At 38.6% G+C, this 17,301-nt stretch overlaps 1 protein-coding gene across 1 annotated transcript in view; it reads right to left on the bottom strand.

Annotated features, from left to right (window-relative positions):
• The window catches only part of Tbpl1 (TATA-box binding protein like 1), a 37,002-nt gene that overhangs the window by 733 nt on the left and 18,968 nt on the right, over positions 1-17,301 (bottom strand). Inside the window, exons 2-7 of the mRNA XM_023712194.1 lie at positions 8,448-8,626; positions 6,514-6,596; positions 6,315-6,378; positions 3,758-3,861; positions 3,573-3,667; positions 3-62 (exon numbers count right to left, since the gene is read on the bottom strand). Coding sequence (XP_023567962.1) covers positions 3-62; positions 3,573-3,667; positions 3,758-3,861; positions 6,315-6,378; positions 6,514-6,596; positions 8,448-8,582 — 541 coding nt within the window. The 5' untranslated portion in view covers positions 8,583-8,626. The remainder of the gene's footprint in view (positions 1-2; positions 63-3,572; positions 3,668-3,757; positions 3,862-6,314; positions 6,379-6,513; positions 6,597-8,447; positions 8,627-17,301) is intronic.

Here is a 17,301-nt window from a genome sequence, read left to right as displayed (position 1 = left end):
GCTTTCAAACACAAATGGGTAAATCTGTTCCACAGCAGTAGCCACGGCCTTTACATTGGGCCCTGTAACAAACAGGAAGAAGGGGTGAGAAGACCAGCACCGGCAAAACAGCTTTCCCAGAGCCACGAACATTTGCCTGCTCAGACACCAACCTGACCAGTCACAAAGAAACCACGAAAAATGACATGTACGTATGCACTTAGGTAATCCTAGCAAGCACCAAGAAAATATGACCTCTTTTCCTGGGCAAATTGAACACGAAGTATTAGTCAATCTATTTTAGGGCACTAGGATAGTATATTCCAAAGCACTAGAGTACGCCTAGGGAACAGTACAAATGGAAGCAGCCACTCCCTCTTCCTTTGCTCACTCTTGTCTGGCTTTTAGCAGAGTGAAACGATGCTGCTATGAAAATTTCGGTTATTTTACAACATATAATCTAAAATGCCCCGCGGATCTTTTATTACTAACCTGTCTGGTCATCTTACCCCAAGAGATTATCCAGGTCAGTGACTGGGAAGAGCACAGGTGATAAGGTGACACTACTAATGTATAAATCTGGAACAACTTTTTAAAACATATCATCTGTGTGCCACTGCCGAAAGGGGAAAAAAATGACATTCCACCCCGGTTTACTCTGTGACCTGTCTCTCCTAAAAAAGCAACTTCAGTTTCTGGAGACTGCCCTTGTTTACCAGGCTGCATCACCAACCGCAATGACCCCACGGTGTGCTGGCTCTGTCCACCGCTAACTCCATGTGCGCAGGACAAGCTGGAGAGCAGCCCTTCGCTCCCTAACTTCTATTTCCAGGTGCGCCTGGCACATCTGATTTTTAGTTTGGGAACCTAGGCAACGAAAACTTGCGAGAATTTGAGTGAATAAATACATAGACAATTGAATTTTGGAATCTATGCACGTAAACTTAAGTGCATAACAGAAAGGAGTAAAAATACAATTTTCATTTAAATTGTTAAAAAGAAAGAAGTACTAAAAAAGATTTTCATAAACTCTTTAATAGAAATGGTTTCACTAACACACACATGCTCTGTTTCTTTGTTTCAGTACCGGGAATGGAACACTGGATGGCCTGGGAACCACATCCCCATCCTGTTATTTTTTTTCCCCCATTTATGTATTTGGTACAGGCTCTCCCTATGCAGCTCGGATCTGTAGTGATCCTACTGTTTTCAGCCTCCCCAGTGCTGGGATTACAGGCAAGTGCTATCACACCCAGACTTGGTTGCCAGCTCAGCATGCTCCAAGGGCAGGGCTGGCACAGCACGTGGGACCAGGGATCGAATCCTGGTCCCTGTGCTTGCTAAAGCAGGCACTTAGTCTGCTGAGCTATCTCGCTGGCCCTCATTTTTAATTTTTAAAAATCCTTTATTTATGTATTTGGTACAGGGTCTCACTATGCAGATCAGACTTATAGTGATCCTCCTGTCTCAGCCTCCCCAGTAAGGAGATTACAGGCATGCATCAACAGGTCTGGTTTCCTGGTCAGCACAGTATGCCTGGGGTTCTCCTTTTTATTTTTAAATTTTGAGACAGGGTCTTGCTTGGTTGACCAAGCTGGTCTTTAACTTGAAAGTCCCATTTCTCAGCCTGCAGGTAGACACACCTGCCTCTTTTCAAAATTCTGAGTCCTACACCTCTCCATTGTGTACTTTGAGGACACTGGACCTGTCTTAATTGGTTTGCTTTTCCTAATTCACTTTACCTCTCTCTGGAGGGTAGTACTTTGTTCATGGGAACCACTTAGCAAATGTCCAATGAACTGTTCCCATTTCATAGGTTATTGCAGGTTTAAGTTTATAATAACATAGTAATCAAGCAGGTCGACTGTTTTCAATTTACTACATGTGATTGTCTATTCACTAGATAAAGATTTTTTGCATAAGCACTGTATTATTCTATATTTAACAGAGACTTGTCAGTAGACTGAGGGACCTCTCAGAAGTTCAGGCTCCAAAGTGTAAAAACAGTTGACAGAAAAGAGTAAACTACCTGTTTCCCAGCACCTTGTTTTTAAAAATTATTATTTTTTCTCGCGGAACTGGGGATTGAACTCAGACCCTTGCGCTTGCCAGGGAGGCACTTATCCTACTGAGCCATCTCCCCAGCCCCCTAAAAATTATTTTTGTTAGAATATGTTTGTAGGTCATAATGCTTATAGTCCTTGTGGAGAGCCGGTAATTTACATAACATACCTTGGGTCCTTCTTTCACGCCCTTTGCCTTCCCTCTCTGCCTCCACACATCTCTTGACAATCCCTCTCCCACTGCTTTTTTTTTTTGGGGGGGGTACATGTTTTCTAATATTCAGGTGGGATCCTGGCAATTGGTTTTGGAAGTTCCCAAGGAAGACAGAAAAGAAGTGGGATAGGTGAGAACTACACGCATGTATTAGGACTCTCAAGGTGTGAATTTTTATTCTACTTTAAGAACTGAGGGAACAAAGAGCAAAATTCAAGGCACTAAAGAAATTTTTCTCAACACAATTTTGCCTAAGATTGGACCTGAGCCTTAACCAGTGCTTCTGGAAAATTTCTCCTCATAGTACCTGAAGTCTCAACTACATGCTGATGCCACCCTGTAATGCACATACCTTGTCTTCTGTAACCACTTCCTGCAAATATTTAATGACCCCAAAACTATAACAAAATACATAACAGATGTCAATTATATTTGAATATCTTGCTTATGTAAAAAGTCTTGTGAAGTTAGTAAAATGGGTTTCTCTTGGTTATTTTAAATGTAAGATAAGAAGCCAGCTTGATAGCTCAGCGGACTAAGGCGTTTGCTTAGGCAGAACACAGTTGGTCAAGCAATCTGAGACCGCGAGTGAGACTGGGTGTGGTAGTTAGTGCCTGTAATTCCAGCGCTTAGGAGGCTGAAAACAGGAGAATCACTACGAGTCCAATCTATGTAGTGAAACCCTGTAGATCCTGTCCTAAATACAGAAAATAAATAAATGTAAGATATCACAACTTTTTATAATCATTACTACGCAGGTATATGTAAGAAAAGAAATTAACAGTATTAGACAGTGAATGCAGGGCCTTTGCAATGAACTACATCCCCAATCCCTTTTTGATTTTTACTTTTGAGACAAGGCCTCACCAAAGCCCAGCTGCTCCCGCTAGGAGCACCGTTTCTATCCTAGCCGAGGAGCACAGTACACCTGGGTAGTCTAGAGTATTTTCAATAGCTCCAAACTGAAAATTCCTCAAATGCATATGGAGAGTTCATTCACACTGGAGACTATCTAACCATGAGTGAGTGATATATAACCATGAGGGAGTGGCCTACAGACAAAAATATGGATGACTCTCACAAGATAACCAAAAATGAAAGAAGACAGAGGCAAAATAATACATTATAGACAAGAAACGCAAATAGTACATAAGCAAGTAAAAGTAATCTACAGTGCTAAAGAGGCAGAGCACCTACTCCCCAAGGCACAAGTGACTGAGGAGAACAAGGCAGACATTACTTCTATCTCAGTATGGGGGACATCTTATATCACTAAACCCATAATTGACAAGTTTGGTTTTAGTATCATAGATTACCTGTCACTGTGATACTTCCTGTTGAAAAAATCTGTAATGTAGCTCTTAGGGATTTTATCCGATAGCACACAGCAGGATGAAGTTCAGGTTCATAACTATATTAAAAAGCCACAATGAATATAAATATTTACAGCTTGACTGATAATTTCAAATTTGGTAAGTCATCTTGATGCTTAAAGACCTACCTGGCATGAGGTCTATTGTTCTTCGTGAATTCTGGCAAACGGATTTCAAAGGGCATATTACAAACTGCCAAAACGTTAACAACCTTAAAATCTGTAAATATTACCTTCAGGAAAGAAATAAAACTTAATGAATTATTTCAAAATTTAAAAAAAATCGGTTCATCACAGCAATTCTTATTAAGTTTTAATTCCTTAAATAGGGCGCAAATGAGATGAAACGTTCTCTTATGCATTGATGTAGGAGTGCAAGCGGTACAAAAAGCTAAAATTCAATTTAAAAAGTTCAAGAACTTCATTAAAAATAGTACAACTTGAGGTATTTTCATTATGAAAAAATTAGCTCAACTGGGTTTCTGAATATTATGCACAGTTTAATTTTTAATACTTTAAGTGGGATATATAAAAATTACCAAAAAGAATCAAAACAGGGTTCAATAAAAGTCAAAAAGGTGAAACAGTCTCTAAATAGTCAAATATGGAGCATAACTGAGTTTCAAAAGTCAAAGAATGAAATAAGTTTAGATATTAATTTTACTATATTTTTAACTAATCAGGTTTTTCTTCCCCAATACTTTTGATGTTAAGAAGTTTATGGCTGAAAATAATGTTTTCTTTTTTCTTAAAGCTTTTTTTAAAAAAATTTATTTATTTATTTATTTATTTATTTATTTATTTATGTGTGTGTGGCTAGCTCAGCCCACCAGGGGGCGGGGCTGGCTGGCATGTGGTGCTGGGGGATTGAACCGTGGTCCCTGTGCTTTGCTAAACTTGTTCTAAGTAGGTGCTTTAGAACACTGAGCCATCTCACCAGCCCAATGTTTTCTTAAAAATAGTAACTTTAGCCATTCCAACTAACACTGTGAATTATCTTACCTCAATATCTTTTCCAACATTCCTCTGAACACCAGAATTCTGTATGAGCTAACTGCCTTCCAACCTGCTACTTGCCCAAAGCAGCAGGAAGTCCACGGACCAAGCAGTGACACATCCCCACATCAGAGCTGCACCACAGGGCTCTCTCCACTGCCACTCTCTTCCAGTGGCAAGACTAGTAAGGCCAGTCCTTCTACTTCCAAGACTGCAGTCATTTAAGACAAACTTAACTTCCCCTCATTCTTCCCATTTTATACAAATTCCAAAGGGTCTGTCCTGTCCTCTTTCACTTCAATTTATAAGTGACCTAGTAAGTCCATTGTAACAATGTATTCAAAGCTTCGCTCAACAAAATACTTGAAAAGACCAACTTGTCAGTGATAATAACTTTACACAGGTAAGAACTGGCCACTCAGCAGGCCCAAATCTTGTCTTTCAAGGATCAAACTTTCTCTTTCACTTCACATTTGCAACCGACCTAGCAAATCTATCATCACATTTCACTCAGTTGTGCTGAATACTGTATTTGGAAAGGCTGACTTGCCCGCGACATTCACATCACACTTGCGAGGGCTTGTGCTCACCACATTCAGCATTTTTGAAATAATAAAAAACTTCTTTGGGGGCAGAGTCTAAGAAGTTGAAAAGGCATTTAATGTGAAAAGAAACAAGCTTATTTAAGGGAAAGAAATCTCGGGAAAACCCAAGAACTTTTTTATAAATACCCTTATGGCCAAGTTTTGTTATTGAATTATTGTCATATTAAAAAGTCAAAAAGCCAGGGGGCCTGCCCCTTAGCTCAGTTCTTTAAGTGGCTGCTTCAACAATGCAGTCAGATTCAGGTTGCTGTGGTTCGATCCCCACAACTCAAGCCAGTCAAACCTGCCCTGAAGGCATGTGGAGAAAGAAAATATCCTTATTCCATTTTTCAGAGAGAGCACATTGGCCAAGCAATGACCGTGACTCACCCACATGGCTGACACTGACAAAGGTTTTACAGTCTGAGGTACAGGATCTCAGGATAAATCCTGAGGGGATTTCACTGACCTTATCAGACCCAAAAGCTACAACTCTTGTTGCATAGGTCCTGCCTTATGTTGGTCTTAACCATCCAGCAGAAAAGCATAAAACAAAATATAAGAAGTAAACTCATGTTGTTATGTTGAGCTCTGGGGGACTCAGGTGAACAATTTCTGACATTGCCAGTCAAGCAGAAGACCCAATACTATTATGGGCTACTGGACTCTTTTAGAGTATTTTGCTGAGTTTACACATCTATAATGTTCAAATAACGGAACTTAACAAAGGGGATACAGATGAATGTCCATTTTGTATCTGTGTATTCGCAGTGGTTAGGATAGATATATAGTTACATTCTCTTGATGAATAGAGTGATTTGTTCTATGGTGTTTGCAAATAGGATATCATGTCCACATCTTGTACAGCAATTAACCACTAGGAAGAATGTATGCAATGTGTTAATTATTGAAACTGTTCTACCGATTTGATTTGAAACTGTCTCATTGCTATTTCTCAATAAAATTATGAAAGAAAAGTCAAAAAGCCAGAAAAAGTTTAATTATAAGAACGCTTATCGTGCTTTCTTTAGTCTATTGAATTAAAAGTTTTAATTTCACAAAAATAAATCCTTGAATATTTGTAGTTCAGATAGTGAAAATGTTACCTGAAAACCTAGTTTCTGCAGACTACGGGCTAAACGTCGGGCACCAAATTTAGCTTCTTCTTCACTATATTGCAAAGAAAGAGAAAGATGATCAGTTACACGGAAGTAAATTTTATATTGCGAAACAGCAAATGTTACAGTATGTTTCTCCTATGGGGAGAAAAGGAAAAAATGAAATTGAAAAACTAGGTAACTTTACCTTGTTGCTCCAGTGCAAATAATTTTTCCTGAGGACCAAATCGTAGCTGTAATTCTAGGTTTTCTAAGCTTCATTAATACTTTCTGGAGAAAAAAAAAAAAATCTGATTACTTAATAAGTATTAATTTTCACATTTGGTTCTGCTCTATGTGTCCAAGTTAATGTCTAAATACTACTCTGAGCCTATCCATGGTTTAAAGAAGTGTTCTCCAAATTATTTATTCTGAAATCAACACAAACAATAAAAATTAACCCCAAGGACTTTTAATTAAAAAGTAAAGCCTATAAAATCCTTGAACACTGTATTTGGGATCAATAACTACAAGTACATGAACATTCACCCCCCACTAAGCATTCCACTCCAGTCATACCACGGGAACCTGTAGCGGTCCTCACACATGCCCCAGATGTCCAAGGGTCAGCAGCTTGGTGGGGGCTGCTCCTCCCATTTGACAAAGACTCCACTCCACGTTCCCATTTTCTTAGGTCTCTTATCAGACGTCATCTCCACAGGAAGAACCTCTTTCTTACTATCCCATTGAAATCCTTTCCCTTTTCACAGTTTAATTTCTAGCTCTGCTTTACTCTGCTTCTGGGTGCCCCCAGTTCAGGAGAAATGCTGGAGGTGGAGATGTAATTTCAAATTCCTTGGAGATGAAAATCATTTTAAACTATGGGGTGGACTAAAAGTACCTATAGAATGAGTATAAATAGGTCAAAGACTAAGGTCTAAAATAATGTAGGAGCTTAAATTTTCACTGTAATTTTTCATTTATGGAAATATTTATTAATATATAGGAGATAAATGCTCAGCAGATAAAATAACATGCAAATGAATTCAACATTTCTCTTTAAAACTTGTTACATTTCTAGTTCTTTTTTTTTTCACTGTCATACACCATACTATCAAAGGAAAACATGCTTAGAACTGGGGAGACTTAGTATTTGCAAAAGATCAAGATGACATTTCAACTACAATATATAAAACTTGATACACGTGAGTAACACTGGATCAAACATGTACAGTATTTAACTGCCTCTCACCACAGGCTTGCCCATCAACTCAGGAGCTTCCAGTCTTCCTAAAAAGCCCACATCCCTTCCACATCATGCTTTCCTCTCTAAAGCAGTACTTCAAAACTTTTTAGTGAACATGTTTATTCCTTTTTTCTTTTCAAAGAGAAAATGGTATTACTGATGAATTTGAAAATCTTTAATTGTGGATCAATGAAAATTTTAATTCAATTTAATTCATAGTAACTTGTTTTTAATACTAAGAACTTACCATACTTTACCTAAGCACACATAGGAACTGCACTTGTAGGGCTTAAGACAACCTCCAAATACACTGCTACCTTTTGTGATATATGTATAAAACATGTATTTATCACATCAAACTTTGGTTTATAAAAAAATAATACTGTCAATTGTAATGTTAATCTCAAAACAGTAACTTTCATTTTAAATACTACAGATTTAAAACAACTAAAATTTTAAATACTCAGATTGAGATATGAACTACATTTATGTTAGCAAATTGCTAAACAAAAACCACCTATCTTGGCTAACAAGGAGCATGACAAGTAACAAAAATCATAACATATTAGGGAACCAGTCAAGTATAATCATATTTGAATAAACACATATACAAGTGTATACAGCTCTGTCTCCTCACTTCAAAAGAATTTAGGGAACAGTAACATGAACTCCTGAGAATGAGTCAGTTCCTTCAGGACTCAGAGAAGTTCTCTCCTCCAGTATCTGCCTCCTCCATGAGAGGAAGGACCACGTATACAGGGCTCACTTTGGTAGCCGGTACAATCAACTCAGGCTACGGGCTCACTAACCATCTGTAGGATGAATATATTTTAGCACCACTCACAGCAGTATGAAATTAATACTATGTAGTACACAGAGCAAATTCAGATACTTACTCCAACATCACGCTTATAAATAACATTCGCTCCCTCCAAAGCAATCTTCCTTAAGTTCAAATGACATCTTGTTCTAAAAACACAGACTACGTTTGTAATTAAAATGTCCAATGCAACATCACTGTCTGCATCCATTGGGGTAGTTTAAAAACTTAGCTTCCCACCACGAAGTTCACATCCTGAGGAATAAAACAGACAAAAACACAATCGTTAAACTTGAATGTTCTGTTGATTTACTTTTCACAAATAATCTGGATATAAATAAATCTGTTTTTCAAATGCTTCAAAATCCAATCATGTCCTTTTTCCTCACCACTGAAAATCTCATTAGAGAAAGTAATATGCCATAAGATATCCCTCAAAAATCTGGATCTTTCAGTCCTTAACTGAGTGATCTTCTTTTTCTGTACCAGGAACTGAACTCAGGACCTCATGCCTGCCAGGCAGGCACTGCATCACTGAGCTCTCTCCCTGGCCCAAGTAATAATCTTTACATGGCAGGGATTTGCCAGGCTTATCTCCTGCCACTCATCTTTACCACCCTTATGTTCCAGGTGTGTGTATGTCCCTGAACACAGTACATTGAAGGGATGGATTCTGTGGAGCCCATGTTCAGCCAGCAGCTTATATACTAATATTTCACAGACATGGGGGCTATCAAAGGCCAATCTGGGGGCTGGGAAGATGGCTCAGTAGAATGAGTGCTTGCCCAGCAAGTGCAGGGACCTGAGTTCAAAACTCCAGTTCTGAAAAAAAAAAAAAAAAAAAAAAAAGGCCAATCTGTTTTTAGGTAGAGTAACTGATTTATTCACGATTTAGCACAAAACATTAATCATACCACTTAAAATATTTTTCTCATTTCCTCGTCACTTACTCATTACTGTTACTTCCAAAATGCAGAGGATGCTGGAGGAAAAAGAAGAACAAGGCAAAGTCTACTGCCCTCAGGGAGAACACAATCTTGAGTGTACAGGGGAGATACCTGACGAATACAATTTTTATCAAGATCAGAATCTTCGAAAATATTTTTTTCAAGACTCCTCTAACAACATTTATATAAACAACCAAGTCCTTCCCCTTTAACGTTTTTGAGGCACTAGAGGCTGAACCTTAGGTCTTCACACTGAGCCATATCCTGAGCCCTTTTAAAAATGTTTTGAGAAAAGGTCTCACTAAATTACTAAGTTGTTCTGAGTTAGACTTGAACCCAAGATCCTTCTGCCTTAGTCACCCATAGCACTGGGACTATAGGTATGTGACCCACAGCCAGTCAAACCATAGGTTATATTAAGTATGCAACCCACACTGATCTAATTTTTTTTTTATTTAAAAAATAAGCTACAAGGGCTAGCCAGATAGCTCAGTTAAGGCAGTCATAGGGACGGGGTTTGATCCCCGTGTGACGTGCCAGCCCTGTCCCCAGGGTATGCAGAGACAGCCACTGAGACTAGGCGCGGTGGCGTACACCTGTGCTCCTAGCACTTGGGAGGCTGCAAAACAGGAAGATTATTACGAGTCTGATCTGTGTAGTGCAGTGAGACCCTATAGACCCTGTAATAAATACATTTTAAAAAAAAGCTACAATAATATGGTTTACCAAACTCTTCCTCCCCAACACATACGTAAATCAAAAAAATAGTAAGACACTGTCGAAATGAAGATATAATTGTTGTTAAAAGTCCTTGCAGCCACAATATAAAAATACTGACACTCTACTTAAGCATTTAAATTACAGGACAAAAACAATGCCAAGAGTATAAATTTTAAGAATTCTCTCATTTTTCTGCCTTATAGTTTCTCATAAAGTGACAAATCAGACTAAGACTTCACACCTCTAAGTCCATATAATACTTAATTCTGTGCATCAGTTGGTCCCCAATTTCATATTTTTTACTTTGACATTCTTATCTTTCATCTCCATGTCTTTTTTTTTTTTTTTTTTTTTTTTGTGGAACCAGTGATTGAACTCCACTGCTTATCCTACTGAGCTATCTCACTATCTCCCCGGCCCCCTCACTATGTCATTTTGTTTCTTGTGTACATGTGAGCTGCCTTAAGTCATTTTACATACAAGAGTGGGGCACAGGTGGCACTGGGAACCGTGCCTCAGATCTCAGCTGTACCACAAAATGTACAGTGCCCATCAGAGCAGTGCTGTGAGCAGTACATAAGTACCGTCTGACAGGCCTGGTGTAGCTCGGTGGAAGACTCAGTGCTGAAGCGCAAGGCTTCGAGTTCCACCCTAGCATCTTGAAAGCAGTAAGAGTGATGTATGAGGACGTGGCACACGTAGCTGGGAAATAACACCAAAAAGTGACAGTGGTTATTCATGAACTAAGAGGCAGAACAGTGATTTCTGAACATCGCTTCCCATGACTATCACAACATTAAGCCACCTGCGACATATTCTGCTAGTTGCCCATGAAAAAAAACTGTGTACCTCAAAATCTGGTCTCATCTTCATAATGACCAGAACACAGGTGCTTGGCTCGGTGAAATGGGACAAAAATAAGGCAGTGTTTAGGTCTCTGGCAAAGGGTTAGCCAAGTGGCCACATGACTATGTTCTCTGCAAAATGTAACCTGAAATGATTACTGCTTTCTGGATACCTGTATAGAGCAATGAACTGGGCCAGCAGGGAATTCTTTGCCTTTCTGTCCTTTGTTCTGGCTGCTGGGAGTTACATGAGACACAGGTGCTAGAGTTTAGGTTACCATTTTGACCATGAGACAATGAGATGAAAGCAGAACAACTAGCTAGAAGCATGGCTCTCAATGGTGTGGGTCTCCTTACTGTCCCTGCACTTTGTAATTCCAGAACTCATGTATGTTAAAAAAAAAAAAAAAATTCAACTATGCTGATGGTGAGTTCTTATATGCAGCCAATCTATTTCCTGCTAGTGCATCTCTCTTGAGGATAAACTACAAAAGCCAAAGCCCGAAGGAGACCCTTTGTATGAAGAAAATGGACCATATTTACTCATAACATTTTTGGTATATGAAGTAGGTTACAACAAATTGACTCAGATTTACCACTCTGAGGTTTTCTTTTTATTTTTTAATTTTTTTCCTATAATTTTATTGATAAACAAATAGCAATGAGACAGATTCAAATCAAATTGGTAGGACAGCTTCAATAATTAACACATTGCATACATTCTTCCTAGTGGTTAACTGCTGTACAATATGCAGACATGATATCCTATTTACAAACACCATTAGAACAAATCATTCTATTCATTAAGAGAATGTAACTATATATCTATCCTAACCACTGTGAATACACAGATACAAAATGGACATTTATCTGTATCCCCTTTTTTTGTTAAGTTCCGTTATTTGAATATTATAGGTGTGTAAACTCAGAAAAATATTCCAAAAGAGTGCAGCAGCCCATAATAGTATTGGGTCTTCCGCTTGACTGGCAATGTCAGAAATTGTTGACCTGACTCCCTACAGCTCAACATAACAGCATGGCTTTACTTCTTATATTTTGCTTTTATACTTTTTTGCTGGATGGTTAAGACCAAGATAAAGCAAGACCTATGCAACAAGAGTTGTGGCTTTTGGGTCTGATAAGGTCAGTGAAATCCCGTCAGGATTTATCCTGAGATCCTGTACCTCAGATTGTAGAACCTTTGTCAGTGTCAGCCATGTGGATGAGTCACGGCCATTGCTTGGTCAATGTGCTCTCTGTGAAAGCCTGAGAGAGTGTTTTCTCTCCATGTGACTCTTCCTTAGGCACACTCTACATCATTGATCACTTTCCTCTTTGGCCCCATAATCTCCTTGATCAGAAAATTTGGGACACTGAGTTACATGACGTTATCGTACAAGTTCTCATATGTCCTGAGTCTTAACTGACCTTATAAGGCTATTTTATTTATTTATTTATTTATTTATTTATTTATTTATTGGTGGAACTAGGGATTGAACTCAGGCCCTTGTGCTTGCCAGGGAAGCACTTATTCCACTGAGCCATCTCTCCGGCCCTGCCACTCTGAGTTTTAAGTCACTGAATTGCCTGAAGGATAACACAAGTACAGGGTAGAAACAAGACAAGAAAGAAGGGTCAACGAAATCTGGGGAGCACAAAGAAGCCTCAAAGTTAATTCAAAATTGCTAACTATTCCTACATTTTGGCAACTTCAATTCTAAAAATGAGGTCATGGGAATAGTTCATTCTAATTTATGACCTGATCCTATTCTAGATAAATAACATGGCAAACAAGCTTCAACCAAAAACTTTCAAAGATATATTGTAAAAAAGAGGCTCCCTACCCCAAAACCCTCACTTTTGTCTAGGAGAATGAAAAAAGACCCTTTTGTAATCTTGAAATAGAGAACAGTACTACATATTAACAAAGATTCACTCCTTAAAGGTATATACACTGTTCCTCCGTGAAAGACATCAATTTCAATTTCCACAAAGCACCTGAAGGCCTGTTACTACTCTTTTCTAGTTTTAAGTGTAAATCATGTATTAGTGGATTAAAAGATCTACATGACAATTAGTAATTAGAAATGCTTACATTATTCCTGAAAATATGCACATATAACTTATTTAAATTAAAATAACAAGCCAGGTACCATGTTGCATTCTATGGAATTGCAAACTACAGGAAGCTGAGGCAGGAGGAGTTTGAGTTCTAGCAAAGTTGAGGAAACTTAATGATTAAAAAAACCTGTCTCAAAACAAAAAGAACACTGGGCTGTACTCAAATGTTAAATTTCTGGCTGGGTTCATTCTTATTCCAAAAAGCAACAAACAAACAAAAGCCCCAAACAAATAAGCAAACAACAACAAACAGATATGTGAAAGAGGTAGATACTAACCTCTCTTACAGCACCTAGAGTTAAACATCTGTTTATTTCCTTTACTAAGTACCTGGCTTTCCAAGGTCAAAGACCATGTGCTAAGGTGCTATAACTCAGTTCCTCACTCAGGGTCACAGACATTCATTCTGCACTTTTCTAATAAAAATATGAACTTGAGCACGAGGGTAGCCTGTTGCACCTCTCAGCAGCTGCAGTGGGGGAATACAGGGAACAATCTTTGTGGGTTGGTAAAATGAATGACAAGAGTGTGCATGTGTGTCAAAGTATAAATGGTGAGTTTTACACACATTATATGCCATGTTACATTGTGTATACATAACTTTTTTTTAAATTTTTGTTTATTTATTTATTTATGTGTGTGTGTGTGTGTGTGTGTGTGTGGCCAGCTCAGCCCAACAGGGGGCGGGGCTGGCTGGCATGCGGTGCTGGGGGATTGAACCACGGTCCCTGTGCTTTGCTTAGCTTAGCTTATTCTAAGTAGGTGCTCTAGACCACTGAGCCATCTCACCAGCCCCCTATACATAATGTTTTATTGAAATATTTTCTTCTGATTTTTCATGTAGGATGAGCCCAACAGTACAATATCGAATGAAAACCTGCTTTCACACTTTGGGAGAAGGTTGAAAGTGAGTCTCAAGGGAATCAGCTACCAGTGCTTGGATCACATCAGCCTAGGCAGATAGCAAGATAAGACAGACAAAGAAGTGAGAATGAAGAACTGGATTCAGATGAGGAAGAAAACTGTAGTGTAAATAAATATCTGACTAGTCAAAAAAAACCCACTACAAAATGGGGCCGGGGACATAGCTCAGCAGCATACGCACCTGCCGGGCAAGCGCAAGGACCTGAGGTAGAGCCCCAGTACAAAAAACAAAACACAAACAAACAAAAAAAGCAAGTTACAAAATGGTCATGCAGACTGAATGATCTGAAGTTAGAACCAGATTGGAAAATGTCATTAAGTTCTTGCCAGAGTCAAAACCTACTGGAAGGAATGCCACACTCTGATTCAGTGTCAGACGTTGTAAGAGACAGTATGCTACAAAGTATTATGAAATACGCTAATAATGAAATAAAACATTTGATACCATCAATAGTAATACTCAAAAATATATTTCTCATGACACCCATATGAACTAAAAGCCTCGACAGCAGGGCTGCATCATTCTAATTGTCAGACTACAGATTTATGGAGAGGTGGCAGATGTGGCATTGAGATTTTTAGAATAATCACCATCAAGAGATTTAATTTTCCTTCAAAATTGCCTATGTTTTGACCACAAAAAGATCTGCCAAGAAAGAAAGAAATTCCAACAATGTAGCTGGTGTTCACTCGGTTTTTTTTTTTTTTTGAAAACTGATTTGAATTGCGAAGGAATTTATACAGTCTGAATACGTAGTGGACAATTTTCAAAATTTTGTGGTTGTTAAAGATTTTGGCAATATATGCCAAATAAACCTTGCAAATACAGTATAAAAATGTACATCCTAGGGGCCAGGGAGATGGCTCAGTGGAATAAGCACTTCCCTGGCAAGCGCAAGGGCCTGAGTTCAATCCCCGGTTCCGCCAAAAAAAAAAAAAAAAAAAAAACCCTATTACATTTCTTTGGGGGCCTGCCCCTTAGCTCAGTTCTTTAAGTGGCTGCTTCAACAAAGCAGTCAGGCTCAGGTTGCTGTGGTTCGATCCCCACAACACAAGACAGCCAGTCATGCCTTGAAGGCATTCGGAGCAAAAAAAAACCACTTCTGCCATTTGTGTTGAGGATTCACTGTCAGTGTTGGTTTGTTTGTTTGTTTGGGGGCAGGGTATCACTGTGCACTCCAGGCTAGCCTGAAACTGACTGGGTAGCACAGGCTGACCTTGCGCCCCCAGGATCCTCCTGGCTCAGCCTTCCTAGTACGGGGATTACAGGTTTATAACAACACATCTGGCACATCTGGTGTATCACCACCACGGTACTTGGCTTCACAATCAGTCTTATCATCAGGATGGCCACATCTGCCACCTCTCCATAGATCTTTCGAGTCTGACAGTTAGAATGTTGCCGCCCTGCTGTAGAGGCTTTTAGTTCAGATGGGTGTCATGAGAAATATATTTTTGAGTATTACTATTGATGGTATCAAATATTTTATTTGTATTTCATTATTAGCATATTTCATAATTCTTCACCATAAGAGGCCAAGGGTATGTTTTTTTTGAAATCCAAAGGTTGTATGGTATACTTCTCTATTGTCAACTTACAGCAGTTTTTCAGAAATCTCATCTTTGTTCTTACAAATAGTTCCTGTCTGGTCAACTGGCCTTCTTAGTGAACCAGTTTCCAATGTGACATTGGGTTATTTTTGAAATAGGTCCAAAAAGACTGTTCACAATGTCATATAGTTTATTATTGCACAAATAAACACCTGGTGGCTGAGTTCCAGGATAAATTTCTAAAGCCAAGGTGTAAAATAGCATTATATCTACCAGGATGTACTTTTTTTTTTTGGTGGAACCGGGGATTGAACTCAGGCCCTTGCGCTTGCAAGGGAAGTGCTTATTCCACTGAGCCATCTCCCCGGCCCCCTCAACACAAATGAAGCCAGAAATGATTACATTTTACAAGACAACAAAAGTAGATGTTGTTGACAAGTTACACAGCAACTATGACATCACTTAAAACATAAAGCATGGGCCAATGGTTGTGTATTATTCAATTCTAAGCACATCAGACATACATACCTTCACAGTTTACAGAGACAATGACAAGCACAAAATATCAGGGAAAAATGTTAAGAGGACTGAGACTCAAATTGATAAATGATCCATTACAACAGGAAGAACAATATAAAAAAAAAGAACTACTCAAAAGGATCCTGGAGCAGACTGGTAGACAGGTAAGCACTACAAGAACCTAAGAAAACAGCAAGATGTCAAGTATGTCCTACCAAAGAGAGGAAAACAAAGAGGTGTGCTGCCAGTGTGATACTGACGTATGGAACATGCTATTATCATGTGTGCAAACTGTTATTTCTATAGTAGTTTTACTTGTATTTTCATTGTAGTACACACAGGAATTAATTTCTGCTGTTATTTTTTAAATTCAGATAGCAAACGTTGATGCAGAAAATGCTGATGTTTATTCTCAACACTAAGTATATATTTGATATTTTATTTTCTCGCTAAGTGGACACTTGGAGATAAGAAGCTCCTAACAAAAGAGACGAGAGCAATGACAAGCATGGCCAGTCACCCAGAAAAGGAAAGCTAAGCACATGTGCTGCCAGTGTAAGCAGGACTTGGTGTGTACAGAATACGCTGATGTCACGTGTGAAGACTGCCTCTGGTGTGGTTACTGAAGTAAAGATGCTTTCTGCGGTACTTTTGTTTGTACTTTCAATGTAGTTCACACAGAAAGCAACTTCTGTTATTTTTTTGATCCTGTAGCAGATTAAACAGTTAATGGACAAAATGTTAATTTTTATTCTAAACATTTATTACATATTCAAATTTAATGTTTTATTCTACTGATATTTTATTTTCCTGTTAAGTATATACATGGTTTAATAAAACTCATGAAGTTAAAATTAATAATTCACCAATAGAACTATTTTTACAAAAGGAATGTGGGCATTATACACCTGCCATATGGTGCTTTTCAAAAAAATTTGCAGAGATGCTCCCAGTGTTATGGGCCACAGCTCAGCACTGCACCTGGGGCCAGGGATATGGCTCTGAGGCGCAGTGCCTGCCCGGCAAGCATGAGCTCCTAAATTCGATTCCGGATAATAACACTATATCTGGTAAAGGGTAAGTAAATTTATTATTTCATGTGTTTTTTAAACTAGTGTGTTTAAACAGAAGACCCAATGCTATTATGGGCTACTGGACTCTTTTAGAACATTTTGCTGAGTTTACACAGCTATAATATTCAGTAACTGAACTTAGGAAAAATGGGGTACACCGATGAATGTCCATTCTGTATCTGTGTATTCAAAGTGGTTGGGGTAGATATATAGTTGCATTGTCTTAATGA

The sequence above is a fragment of the Octodon degus genome, unplaced genomic scaffold, assembly GCF_000260255.1.
Source record: "Octodon degus isolate 3935 unplaced genomic scaffold, OctDeg1.0 scaffold00024, whole genome shotgun sequence".
Lineage (NCBI taxonomy): Eukaryota > Metazoa > Chordata > Mammalia > Rodentia > Octodontidae > Octodon > Octodon degus.
The sequence above is the reverse complement of the archived record's forward strand: the minus strand, read 5'-3'. Positions and strand labels throughout refer to the sequence as shown.